Here is a 14,674-nt window from a genome sequence, read left to right on the forward strand (position 1 = left end):
TGAAACCAAAAAATGTATCAATATCTTATTGTATTTTTTGAATAGTTTTTCTGGACAAAAAGTGCTTTTAAAAACTCTTGTAAATTTGATTCTTCAAGAAGGAACATTGCACTCATTTAGCTAAAGAGATACTGTTAAATCTTTGTATTAGAGAGATGAGATGTAATCCAACTTCAAGATACAAAAGTTCAAAATCCACTTTTCCAAACAGGGGAGGCAGAGGTGGTTTGATGACGGTCTTACTAGAAAAATAACTATTGGGATGAACACTGACATCCTTACTTTTGTTAGTCTGATCAGAGTTAAGACATTCCTAAAAAGATCATTTTTGAGGTTCATTTATTGATTTTAACAATTGGTGTAATGAAGTTTTCTGGTTCCTTTAAGGCAGCTTGACCTCAAACACTTCGCTTGTCAGTGTTCTGTTTCACAATTTTACAGTTTCACGTCATTTTCTAATTTTTCACATCATCGTTCAGACACAAGAAGCTGTAAATCTAGGTTTGGCAGTTTAAACATTTTTGACAGATGTTTTTGTCAACTTTAAATTATTACTCAGCTGTTTTGGAGCAGTAAGATACATTTTAGTGGGATTCCAGGAGGAATTGGAGAAATATGCATCCCGTACAGAAAATCTAAAGAGTCCGGTTTTTATCAGTTTTAAATGTTTGAGCATGAAGCAGGATTTAGCTGCTGATTCATTGTAAAATGGATTAAAGTTCACTGTGCCACTCCCTGTCCTGGAGTGACTCAGAGCTTGGAAACCCCTCCCTCCTCTTCTTCCTGTTCTCAGACAGAGCCAGCCCTGCTCCGACCGTGCTCCCTCCTCTTTAGATCTACAGTGTAGAGATGGGTGTAAACAGACCATCCCTGCACAGACACATGCTGTGTAGATCAGTGCTCAGACTACTTTCACTTTTGAGGAAGCGAAACTCAGACTGTTGTTGTTTCTGAGAGGAGAAATGGCGCAGCAAGGAGTCCAGCTGGATCGGGAAACCTTCTCCTGTTCGATCTGTTTGGATCTACTGACGGATCCGGTGACCGCTCCCTGTGGACACAGCTTCTGCATGAGCTGTATTAAAAGCCACTGGGACAGAGCGGATGGGGTGTACAGCTGCCCTCAGTGTAAGCAGACGTTCACAGTGAGGCCTGCTCTGGTGCCAAACACCATGGTGGCATTTATCGTGGTGGAGCTGAAGAAGATGGGACTCCAAGCTGCTCCGGATGGTCCCTGCGATGCTGGACCTGAGGATGTGGCCTGCGATGTCTGCACAGGGAGGAAACTGAAAGCCTGCAAGTCCTGTCTGGTCTGTTTAATCTCATTTTGTGACACACACGTTCAGCCTCATTATGAATCGCCTGCTTTTGCAAAACACAAGCTAGTGGAGCCCTCCAAGAAGCTCCAGGAGAACATCTGCCCTCGCCACGATGAGGTGATGAAGATGTTCTGCCGCACCGATCTACAGTCCATCTGCTACCTCTGCCCAGCGGACGATCACAAAGGCCACGACACGGTCTCAGCCGCGGCAGAAAGGACCGAGAAGCAGAAGGAGCTGGAGGTGAGGCGTCAAAACATCCAGGAGAGAATCCAGCACAGAGAGGAGGATGTGAAGCTGCTCGAACAGGAAGTGGAGGCTATCAACGGCTCTGCTGATAAAGCCGTGCAGGACAGCGAGATGATCTTCTCTGAGCTGATCCGTCTCTTGGAGGAAAGACGCTCCGATGTGAAGCAGCAGGTCACATCCCAGCAGGAAACCGAGGTGCATCGAGTCAGAGAGCTTCAGGGGAAGATGGCGCAGGAGATCGCTGAGCTGAAGAGGATGGATGCTGAGCTGCAGAGGCTGTCACACGCAGAGGATCACAACCAGTTTCTGCACGACTTCCACCAACTCAGTGAATCTCCATCATCGTTCAGCTTAAATATCCGTCCTCTGAGGTACTTTCTGGATGTCACTGTGGCTCTCTCAGAAGTCAGAGATAAATTAAAGAATTTTCTAAAGGAGGACTGGACAAACATCTCACACACAGTGGCTGAAGTGGATGCTTTACTGTCCCAATCCGAGCTCATGACCCGACAGAGGCTGAAAAAATACTCTCGAGACATCACGCTGGATCCGAGCACAGCAAGCGAATGGTTGTCGTTATCTGAAGGGAAGCAAAAAGCAACACTCATGAGTCGAGTTCGGGCTCATGACGAAAACATCGTCTCTTATCATCATCAGGTCCTGAGCGCCGAGAGTCTGACCGGATGTTGTTACTGGGAGGTGGAGTGGAGAGGACACGGAGTTTCTGTGGCAGTCTCATACAGAAAATGGAATGCATCAAGTTTAAATGGAAATGCACTGGGGAACGACGACAAATCTTGGCTTTTGTATTGTGACAAAAACTCATACAACTTTTGGCACAACAACATCCTGACTCCAATCCAAGGTCCTCCGTCCTCCAGAGTGGGAGTGTACCTGGATCACAGTGCAGGTGTTCTGGCTTTCTACAGCGTCTCTAAAACCACGACTCTCCTCCACAGAATCCAGACCACGTTCACCCAGCCTCTCCATGCTGGACTCAGGTTTGATTATTTCATCGGATCCTCTGCCAAGTTCTTTTGAGTCACGTGCATCGACAATGTTCCCTCCTATGCTATTGTGCTTGGTGTTGCAGAGCTAGAAATGCCAACTATATTCTGGAAAACCAAAGAAAACTGTGGTTGCTTTTTGATTTTCACAACAAACAACATCTCTGCCAATCGTTTCATTTCAGACTGTTTCTACCACGTAACATGTCAAACAAAAGTGAAGAAAGAGGAAATGTAACTAGGATGGACAAGTCAAGCAAAGTTGTTATTCAAGAGTCACAAGTTACCATCTGATAAATAATTAAATATCCTCATTTATCGTGTGTATAGTTGTTGTAGATATGTATAACTATAGATGTGATCTAGATACGTTAGTTTAACTGGACAAAGTTTGCACTTCATTAATTTTTGTTGTTGTTTTTAAGTCATTGGCTGCCAGCTGTTTCAGATCTTTCAAGACCCACAGAGTTTGACCATGTTACCACCAAAACTACCAAAAGAAAGAGTAGACTCTCTTCTTTCATCAGGAAAACAAAAAAAGTTTGTTTTTCCCTGACAAAAAAAAAAAAAAACTTGAGAAAACAGGCTTTGATTTGTGTCTAGCGCTTGTCTCCAAAGCTCCACACTTTGAGCCATAATCTTCATCGTCGTTTCTCATGATCACGACACATACTTTCTTCTACCTGAACTTGTCTGAGTTGCAAGATATTGCCGTTGTTTCTCTTGTCATTTCTTCTTATTTTCTATGCTCTCATCCAAAGGGAGTCCCACTGCTACCTACAAGGTCAGTTCATCAGGACACCTGTTTTACAAACATGATATTGTTCGACATGCTCCACTAGACCGCCCTGTTAAAAAACAGCCAATGAGTTAAAACAATTGATTTTTTTAAGATGTCAAATGTAAATCACTCTGTTTTTAATTATTCAATGATTGATGGATATCCAAAAAACAGCATTTTGTCACCAGAGCTGTAACACTTGAACACTCGCCTCTGTATTTAAGGTCAAATCTGGATCATATGTGTGTAATGAACTGGTGAAGCTTCTTTTGAAGCACTCGCCAAATATGTTTCACTTCTGCATTCCTCTGCATTTAGCTGAGCTTGTCAACTTTTTGCCACTGAATGCAAAATTTTTCTTACATGATGCAGGCAACATGTTTTAAGCAGCTAAAAAATAACATAAGGGACCTTATAGAGACAGTGGATGAACTTTTCTCTTTCATTCCTTTGACTTGATGCTTATTTATGTTTGTGTGAGAGATGATTGTTGTCACGTCAATCAAATTTAGTGGTGCAGTACTTTGGCATCTAAATATGTTTAAGTTTCTTTTCAAGTCTAGTTACACATCTTAATTCAGGGTACAAGAGCCAAAAAAAAGACCTAAATAACTTGAAGTTTAAATAAGAATGATTTTCTTTCCATATTGGCAACTCAGGTCTAACCTTTACCTGATCTTGACTCATGTTTTGGCTTCTACTGAGTTTATTGAGATGATTTTTTCTTTTTCTTTTTTTGAATTGTAGAATTAAGGTTTAAGCCTCAAACCCCTTAAGTCTTCCAGTGCCTTGATTTTCCTTCCCCATAGTGTGGTGGTGAAACACAGAGTTGGGCTTGTGGGATGCTTTCTAAAACACAAACATTTGTTCTAATGGTATGAGTTTGCATGTATATAAATTTGTATCCAAATCGTAAATAAAGTGATGGGAATGTAAAATGTGACATTGTTTTGACAGCTTGTCTTTGTTGCCCTGTATGGATAGAATAAAAGAAAGAAAAGAAAAGTTTCTCATACTTACGTACACAGTTTAGGGTCATCCACCTGGTTATTGAATATTAGAACTTGACTTTACTTGTACTCTGCTTCGAGTCTTTCTTGAGTATCTGGTTAATATTTTGGTTTTCTGGGTGTAGTTTTCTTTTAGCACTGTTCCAGTGTTTAAATTAGCCTGTTTGTGCTTGTTCGCAGCTGTGAGCAACATTAAGCATTTTCTACAGGGATGGGCTGGGCTGCTAGCGTTTTGGCACTTTGGTCATTTTCCCAGGCTGAGAAGTTTGGGAATCCTGTCCAGGTGTGTTTTTAAAGAACAAATGTCTTCGATAATGTCTTTAAAAAAAAAAAAAAAGAAAGAAAAGAAAGAAAGAAACACCCTTAAATTCATCCAAAAATCCTCTGTTCGCCCATATCAAAAGCCTTCAATGATATTTAAAGTCCAAAATTAATGCAACTATACACCTAAAATATAAAAGAACTGAACTTTAATCCATTTTTCAATTATCATCTAAAATTACACTTGCAGTAAAAAGGTACGTGCAAAAATTTTTGAAAAAAAAGGCATTTTAATGAAAATTGAGTCATGGCAAGCTGATATTTAGGTTATTTTATTTTAAAGAGGGGGTATTTCATTGCCCCATATTTCAAACATTGATATTAAATAACAACGCTGGATGTTCATACTTCATGTGAGCAGATTTTTAAACCTCTAGATATTCACATTGTAGGAATCCTTGAATCTCAGACCTCCAGATCACTGACCAATCAGAGGGAAGGGGGTTTGTGGAGCAAGGAGCCTTAAAGACACAGCAGCTAAAACAAAGCATTTCAGAAAGAGGCTGAAATATGGGTTTTCTAAAACACCAGTGTGAGAAAAACAAGGATTTTTCTGCACAGTAAATCATGCAAAGCTATCTATGAGGATGCCATGAGAACAATCAAATAAAATAAATAAAAATAAGAGTTTAAAAAAAGAATCATACCCCCTCTTTAATATGAAAAGAAGATAAAGTTGTGATTTGATTAAGTAGAGCCATGTTTTATCATTCTACTTGTCTTATGTTCAACTATTACTGTTGACAACACACACAAAGAAGAAGTTTCTCTTTTCAGGTAACAATAGTTGATAAATGGAGTGGGAATTTAAATTAAAGGTAGAATTAAATGAGAAAAAGAAAAGTGAAGCTTTAAATGGTCTCAATGGCTGAACTGAAGTGGCAGCGAGACTTTCCATCTCTCAGCGCCTTTGGCATTTCCTCCTGAGGGCCTGGATCTGTGTGTGTGTGTGTGTGTGTGTGTGCGTGTGCGTGTGTGTGCTGGCCGGGACATCAGAGCCGAGCTGGGCATGCATCCCCTCTCTGTCACCCACTTTATAAAGCGGTGCAGAACAGTATAAACCAGTCAGTGTGTGTTATTAATGGGCTAACTTACTTTTTTACTGTAAATGATGAATAATGACTCCTGCTGAGAGAGCGCAGCGGAGAGGAGGCAGAGCTGCTGGATCAGCTCCGAGCAGAGACCACTTTAAAGAGGAAAAATAGCTGGAATTAAACCGTTGTTTGAACGCTTTTTATCACCCAATACAGTGTGAAATCTCTGCGGCCGTGTGCATCTGTGCAGAGAAAGAGGAAGTCGTGCACAAATAGATTAAAGACGAAATATTTGGTGAAAACGATACTGTTGTGGTTCTGACCTAATGTCAGTTTGTGTTGCAGTGAATCTTGCTGCGTTGATGTTCTTGTGGGAGTATTCACCAACTGGCCCCAGAGCTTCCTGCGGTTTTCATGTTTATGCAGGATAATTGAACCTGGAACCTATTTTTACAGTTTGTGACAGGCAAGCTACAATTTACAGTGTGAAATCATTTCCTCTCTCTTATTCTGACACATTTCCCTCCAAAACTGACACTTTTTTTGCAACTGTTTGAAGCTAAAGCTTGGACAGATGTTTCTGTAGTAATTGAATCATTTGCTAATTTGAATGTGGGCTCAGGAACAAAATGTTACAGGCTACCAGAGCATGTGCAAAGTTTTTCCAGCAAATGTAAAATCATCTACTATATCATGACTGTAGTTGGGCCTCAATATATCGCCATGTGAATGCATGTTTATTTAATAGGGGTCATTCTGCGCATCGCTCTCAGCACCTGGTAGTGTTTGTTTTGTAGTAGAATGAATAGAGTTAAAGATGCTATGAGGAGGATCTGTTTTGGTTGCACTCCCTGGCCACCTTGTGGCCTGGAGTCTCCGCACACCGTTGTATATTACTTTTGGCGAGGCGTGTGTTTTTTGGGAATTAAATGGAGATCGTATCAAAACAGATTTTCTTTGTTCAAGACAACTTTTTACTGGATACAACGTGCTGAGGTAACGTATTTATCAGTACAGTAACATAGCGCTAAGGTTTGAAACGTGACATTAAGCCAGCTGTATGTTAGCGACATCTGCAGCCCGGTGCTCTGACTCATCTGCAGGCTAACGTGACAACAAGTAAACACTGTTAGTTTGTAAGTAGTTTAGTAGCTGTTTGTATTTAGCGCAGCTGGCAGCCCAGTGCTCTGAGACATGTCTGTAATGTGTAACTAGTAAACCCTGGTTAGCTATATCCTGCCAGCCATCTACCAAGCAGAGCTAACGTAACCACACTCTTCATTTTATTGATAGACTCTCAAGTTTGAACAGACCACTGCAGAATAACTGCTGACTGTGGGTTGGAGTGAACATTAGCACAAACCGATTAGGTTTGCACAAACTGTGTTATGGAGTGATACGTTCGAGCTAAAGGCTAAATAGCCTTTAGCTCAGGCTGTATCACTCTCCCCTTTAGCTTTCGTCTGCTCTTCTGTCCTTTTTCTGTCTGACAGTTAGGCTCCTGTGTCCACCATCACTACAAAATTAATCACAGAAATCGTTTTCAGCAGAGAAAAACACAGATCTCTGTGTTTTATCTCTTCTTACTACTGAACTTCGTCAGCTGGCGTGGTGTTGTCATAGAGACCTAGAAGTTGCCGTAAATTAATCCGCTCCTGGTCAACCTGAACTGGACGCTAGGAAGTAGCAATTTAAAGTCACATGTATCCAGCAATATTGGTGCTGATGATCTCATTTTAAAGTGTGGATAACGATCAGGAATATATCTAGAAGGGAGACTTTATAAAGATCTCTTTCAAACTCCTCACAGTCCCTTTAACATAGTAAATTCTCTTGTCGGTCCAAAATCTTTGTCTCCAGGGGAGATGCTGCTAGCATCAGGCTAGCGTAAACAGAGTGCAGCAAGTGAGCTTTCTGATCTTGTGAGGGGCAATGCAGATTAATTTAGTAGAAATTAGGAAGAAAAAAGATCATTGTAAAGTGAAACGCCACAGCTTAAATGTACAAATCGGCTGATGAAGACTCATGAATGAAGAGAAACGACTAAGCTTATTTTAATTTTAATGTTTTTGTTTGTTTTATTGGGATATTTGAAAGTTATTGATATTTCATTCACAAAAGTAAAAAAATACTCATGGCAAATAAAATCTTATTGCATTTGAACGGGTATATTGCATTATTATGATACATTTTCATTAAATAAGTGGTTAATTTGGTCTGAAAATAATATTGTCAATAATATTATTTAATGTCAGTAATTGTGGGACAATATCCAATATTGTCCAGCAGAATTTGTTATCAGCCCAGGCCGAGCTGTAGTACACCAAAAAGACCCCTCCTGGTAAACTACTACAGGTATTACGGTAAAGTGTTGCTGAGATTACAAAATCAGTTTAAGTGTAAGCGCTGCAGCAGTTCACTGTCTCTGAAGGTCTCAGTGTGAGACGTTTTGGTAAAAAGTGTTGTCCACAGCCTTGGAAGTTGTTTTCCAGAGAATGTATAATTTACCTCAAACAGTTTTTCATCATTTTTAAAGTGTTCTGTACATTTTATGTCCACATGAGCCTTGGGAAAAATACAAAATGTGCTCACCTGAGATCACCCAAACCACTGAATTAAAACGTCCCTCTGCTATCACACACACACACACACACACACACACACACTCACACACACACACACACACACACGCACCGCACACAGAGGAGCATTCACCCAAGCTAACCTCTCTCTCCCTCTCTCTTTCTTTGTGTGTGTGTGTGTGAGTGTGTGTGTGTGTGTGTGTGTGAGTGTGTGTGTGTGTGTGTGAGTGTGTGTGTGTGTGTGTGTGTGTGTGTGAGTGTGTCTGTAGATTAAAGGAACAAAGCAGACAGCCTCTCTCTAGAGAGCGGGCCACTTCAGGGCCAGCCCCCCTGGCTATTTTAATACACACTCACACACACACACACACACACACACACACACACACACACACACACACACACACACACACACACACACACACACACACACACACACAGTTTCTCTCTGTCTCACACCGAGCAGTGACTCCTGAGCAGAGGAATTCCCATGCTGTCATGGGAAAAACCGTCACCAGCTTGTGTTTTTTTGTGAGTGTAAGTGTGTGTATGTGTGCGTGTGTGTGTGTGTGTGTGATCCTGCACTTGCAGCCTGGTGAGAAGAGAGAGAGTGTGTGTCCAGCAGGAACCTTTCCTTACAGTGTGGCTGTTTTGTTCTTTCTTATTGTCAGAGGAGGAGGAGCAGCTGATGTTTTGTGTGGACCCAGATTTGTTTGGATGTATGGAGTGTGTGTGTGTGTGTGTGTGTGTGTGTGTGTGTGTGTGTGTGTGTGTGTGTGTGTGTGAGAGAGAGAGAGAGAGATAGAGAGAGAGAGAAAGAGGCAAAAAGAAAGAGAGTTGTAACGTGGATGTGTTGTATCTGAAAATCAGACTTAAAAAACGTTGGTCTCCTCACATAGTGATAATTCTGTATTTATCAGGGACTATTTTCAGTGGCGGAATGAATCCTAACATCAGTGTTAATTCACTTAGGAATCGATTGAAGCCACTAAGAGCCCGACCGATTAATCGGGCCGATTATGCCTGTCACCAATTAATCAACATCAGCCAAAATGTAGCCAATTATAAAAAAATTTGCTCCGCGGAGATTCTATCACTCCTGCTCCTGTGTGTCTGGCTGTGTCTTTATTATATATATCAGCCGATATATTGGATATCGACCGATATGTTGGATATCGGGGTTTTTTTTGCCCCTAGTATCGATATCGACATCGGCCCCCAAAAATCCCATATTGGTCATATATGTATGCTGGCTGCTGACAGTGACCATATTATTTACGGGTTGTTCATGGACAGCTGGGGATTTACAGTTATAAATTTTCTCAAACACTGCAAAAGGGCACTGATTTTAGTTATAACTAATAATATAATAAGCATATTTGTCACAAAAGACAGATAAAACTAATATTTATCACACGTTATTTAAAAAAACAAAACAAAAAAAAACATATATTCATGCAGCAACTTATGCTGTGTATGAGAATTACAAGGTCCAGTGAACGCATCAGCCGCGATTGACGGTTCAGCGGCTTACGGCCATGTTGTTAGTACCTCCGTTGAAAGTTGTGAGATGCGGTCATCCGAGAGTTAAACAGAGAGCTAAGTGTTATTCTCTGATAGTTTTTGATGCTATTTCACATTATCAGTGATTAACCATCATGTTATCAACCATTTCTTCTGTTTGAACCACAATGCATGATGGTATATTTTGCTCACATCGTCAGCATCACTAATACACTACTTTTCAAAATGCATTGTGGGATACATTTAGTGGACTATACTTTTTATGCTCATGCTCACTCAGATTTCGACAGCACTAAAAAACGGTGTATTCACGATATAGTGAATAGGGAGTGATTTCAAACACAGCCTTAGTGTGCAGGAACTACTTTCCGTGGACGGATTTGACATGACGTGTGATCAGTTTTCCTGTGTCAATGCTCATGTTCGTGGAAGTTAATAATGGTCGTCAAGGAGTTTTGACCAATCAGAATCAAGCATCTTACTCAGCCAAAAGATCAGTGATGAAGTATGATTCAGATAGCACAAAAATCTGTGAATTATAAAAACCTGACGACACTGAAACACAAACACGCCAACACTAAAAATCTTTGGGCGACTTCAAGACAAAAAAAGTTAAAAAAAAAAAGTTCAACCTGCAGCATTTTTGTCTTTGTCTCTTCTAAAAAAATGACTGAACCAAACCAGGCATTCAGCGTCACACCTCACCCTCCATCGCTGCATCCCTGCCCCTCCAGGCACCCACTTGTCCTCTGTCTCTTTGTCCTTTAGGCGTCTAATTGGGTGCCTGTTTGAAAAAGGAAAGGTGTTAAGTAGGGGGAATTCCCATAATGCTCTTTTATTGGGAGAGGGGACAATGGGGACTAATTGGTTCCTATTAGCAGATAGAGGAGGCAGAGAGGGACACTTAAGGCATTTAGAGGGAAGAGCAGCATTATGGGTAGACGTTTTGAGTGTGTGTGTACGCAGTGTTGGCTGTATTGTAGGAATGACGAAACAAGATTCGAGTGTTTTTGTGTCTGTTCGGTTTTCTTGTGGGAATTAATCAAACGTGCCTTGTGTGAGTGTGTGTGTGTGTTGTGGGAATGACTGCTGCCTTGACCTCATCAGGAAACGCTATCCATGAAAAATTAAGTAGAAAAGTGCAGATCTTGAAAAGAAATAGTTTTTTAGAATGCATAATTCTTGATGGCAGGAACCAAGACGTTAGGAGTTTTAAAATATGACGCAAAGAGCTCAGCACTGCAGTTCCTCAAGTGTCCACTAGAAGGCTAACTGGCCACTAGCACCAGGAAACACATACACATTTGTTCAAAACAGCAGATCTTAGCAACAAAGTTAGAGATAAATGTTTGTTTGGAGTGTTCGAGGACCAGTCTGGTCCAGATTTTGGACCCTGATGTCCTGGTGACAAAAAGCAGACGTGTGTGAAGAATAAAACTGTTTTACCACTCAGGTGCCACACCTGCTCTGAACCACCCAGCTGTCAACTTTCACCCGAGCCAACTTTCCAATTAGGCGCTCATCCAAAACATCACAAGTACATGGTTACAGCAGACCCGAGTGTTTTGTCCCCTCGCATCTCGTCATCACACAGCTCTCAGTCCTGAGTCAGAGCCAGCTGAACACAAATGAAATATCTTTACCATGAAAGACTATCACAGAGGATGATCAGTCATGTCTTAGCCTCCGAGCTTCTTAATTAAAAACGCAGGAGCTCAAACGGAGCCTTATGAGAGCAGCCGTCACTCCCGCCCACCCGGATCTTTTGAAGCAAACCAGCTCCCTCAAATTCCATTACTGTGTTTTGTATTAAAAAATAAGAAAAGTGGGAATCAAACCGTTAAACAATGCTCTCCTCGGGTAGCAGAACTTCAATCACCGCCCCTCGCCCCTCATTCAGCCGGGCTAGCGTAGCTGCCTAATTAGTTCTGTTGAAAGGCTTCTAATTAAATCGGCCTAATGTGGAGGGCCAGGCAGCGAGACAGAGGAGCAGAGAAATATATCATACAGAGGACTGGAAAAGTGTTGATTGGAGGCAAAAAAAAAGGAATACGGAAATAAACTGAACTTTGACACAAGCAGAATGTGGCAGACATGCAACCAAACAGTAACAGCACAAAGTATGAAAACACAGGTCGTAATTCAGAAGATTCCCCTGTGAGTGGAAAATTTATGAGTATTTATCAAACATTTGTGGACAAAAAGGCGGTTGTACTAATTTTGAGCTTAAAATTAATTTATACCTGTTTTAGCCTAGCATCCTAAGCATCCTAGCAACTTAACTTCTGTTGCTCTGCTAACAACTAGTGTGCCTGTCCGTCAGTCCAGTCAACCTTGCCATTTATTTAAAAGACTTGTACATTTTATAGCTTCATTATTCACTATTAATAATGACTAATTAGAAGAAAAACCACCCTCTGTCCAGCCCGTTAATGTTTTTTTGAACTAGGCTTTGAAAATGTTAAAGATTAGCTTTTCTGAATGGGTGTAAGTGGTTTCAGGTGCCTCTGTCATTAGCCACTGGTGGGCACATGGCTAATGCACAGATTTAACAGTTCTACATCGGCTTTATATTTTTAAATCAAGAGCTTGCCTCCCTGTGAAGTTCCCCTAACAGAATCTAGATTTGCCACCGGAAGTTGCTAGGCTCTAGCTTTGTTATTCTGGGAGCTTGCTGGCCAAAAAGTTTAAGAATTTTTGGTCAAACTTGAAAAAAAGGAGACTCTCACGGGGATTTTCTTCAACGCTTGTGGTTAGCGTTGCAAACTTCCAGGAATTTAAAAACTTGGGAACTTTTCATGGGAATTTTTTGGAAATTAATGTGAATTAATTTAGGAACTTTTATGGAATATATTTTAAATGCAAAGAAACTAATAATTTTTTTTTTTTTTTTACAAGTAGTACAAGTTTCTTTTTTGTCCAAAACTTAGGCACGTTAAAAAAAATATGATCCCATGTTGTGTCAATCATGCTTGCACACTCGATCTGAAACTGTCATCCGTCATTATTTTTTTAGAACAGGTTTGATTTTTTGCGTTCACATCTACCCAGCTCGTTTCCAAGGTAGTTTGAGTATTCAGAGACACCATAGGCTACTTGCAACATCACATTTTCTGACATATTTTCTCTGCACATTTTGAGCGATGTTTAGATGATGAATGAAGACTTGTATGCCTGTGTGCCTATGTGTGTGCACGCTGCGCATACAGTCAGCCACTGCTTAGGAACAATTACACGATCACTGCTTGATGATATAATTTGCTGCGAATTTTCACAAATGCTACAAAATGAATTGGAGACAGTATGCAAGGTGTCTGTGCATGAAATTTTTTTGTTTTTGGATTACGAATCCAAAAAACGCATCAGAAAAAAAAGGACTCTCTGTGCAGAGACTTTAATGCAATTTTTTTTAATCGAGTTTATGACAAGAAAGAAACAGAGAAATGTTAAAAAAATTTTCCAAGAACTTTTTGGCTTTTCAAAAATGAATACCCCCAGCGGGCAAATCTGCTGATGAGTGCGGTTCGGCGCATGCCAAACCCAATGTGGGCAGGGTTTTTTGGACATAAAACCTGTTCCGTCCAATCAGAATGAGCCCAGGTCATTTGGTCTCATTTGCCAAACCACAAAACCGGAGTTTTCCAAAATCTTCACTTTGAATTGAGTTTTCAGAAAACATTGATTTCAGTGATGTAAAACTGCGGTTTCGTGTGGACGACAGGCCCTTAATGTATAAAAATAGATGCTGTTTCCCAGATACTTGGCTACCTGTGGACATGGCCTTGGAAAAATTCATTTCAGTTGACAGCTTTCCTTGTAATCCTGAGCTAAAATTCCCATGGAAATTTTCTGGAAACTTTCCTGAAATGTACCAGAAATTTTCCATCCCTTTCAAACCCTTGTTGTGTTAAAAAAAAAACAAAAAAAAAACTATAACTGAGCTTTGTGACCCAACAATATTTCATTTTTATATCTGCCATAACTTACTGGGAAAGGTCTTTTTGGTTTATTATATTATATAATATTAATAATACAGTAAATGAAGGTGCAGTAATTAAACTGTAAAATTTTACAGCAACCTTTTCACAGTGTAGTGTTCTCAAAAAGCAGATGGATAACTTCAAAGATGCACAAAAGATAAAATAAGTTTTATGAAATGTTGAACGTTCCAATAGAGACAATAGACAATCACAAAGTCATTTTCTGGACTAGTTTCCAATGCCATAAAAATGTCCCCCAGACAAGTGAAAAAACAAACAAACATACAACTGGCAATAAAATAAAAACAACACGAGTCACAGGCATGAATTCAAACAAGGTTGTAAAATATTCAAACAGCACTGAGACAAAAACAATTATCTAAAATTAAAAAAAGTGTAACCCTCGTCTTTTCTTGCAACGACAAGGTGGCGTTTTAATGAGGCGACAAAACGCACGTTTAATTGAAGATTTGTTTAATAAATACTCGCTGCAGGAAAGTAATATGATACTGATACACACTGAGAACACACAGATCATATTTAAAAGACTCGCACACACACTCTTGCTCTCAGCCTGTTTGAATACGGTTTTGACAAAACGCTGCTAATGGAACAGAGAGGAGCGCCGTCCCTCCTCCTCCTCCTCCTCCTCCTCCTCCTCCCACCAAAAACAAATTAATTTTTCCGCGCTCACTGATTAAAAATGTACCTACCACATGTGGCTGTGAGCCGTGTGCAACAGGAGCCCAATATGCAAATCTCACCCTTTTTAAGACTTATCTACATATCAAATATTCTCCAGGCTTCACAAACTCGGAGATATTGTGCGCTGACCGAAGGCTCAGGCATGCATGTGTGTGTGTGTGTGTGTGT

General features: G+C 40.5%; 2 protein-coding genes across 5 annotated transcripts in view; both read left to right on the forward strand.

Moving 5' to 3' along the window:
* Positions 1-14,674, forward strand: part of npas3 (neuronal PAS domain protein 3) — a 343,632-nt gene that overhangs the window by 47,953 nt on the left and 281,005 nt on the right. The window lies entirely within an intron of this gene.
* LOC141807061 (tripartite motif-containing protein 16-like) lies at positions 940-4,300 on the forward strand. The gene has a single exon (XM_074692835.1). The coding sequence runs from the start codon at positions 963-965 to the stop codon at positions 2,604-2,606; it is 1,644 nt and encodes a 547-aa protein (XP_074548936.1). The 5' UTR covers positions 940-962; the 3' UTR covers positions 2,607-4,300.

The sequence above is a fragment of the Halichoeres trimaculatus genome, unplaced genomic scaffold, assembly GCF_033239565.1.
Source record: "Halichoeres trimaculatus isolate MK-OKI-2021-1 unplaced genomic scaffold, fHalTri1.1 fHalTri1_scaffold_17, whole genome shotgun sequence".
NCBI lineage: Eukaryota > Metazoa > Chordata > Actinopteri > Labriformes > Labridae > Halichoeres > Halichoeres trimaculatus.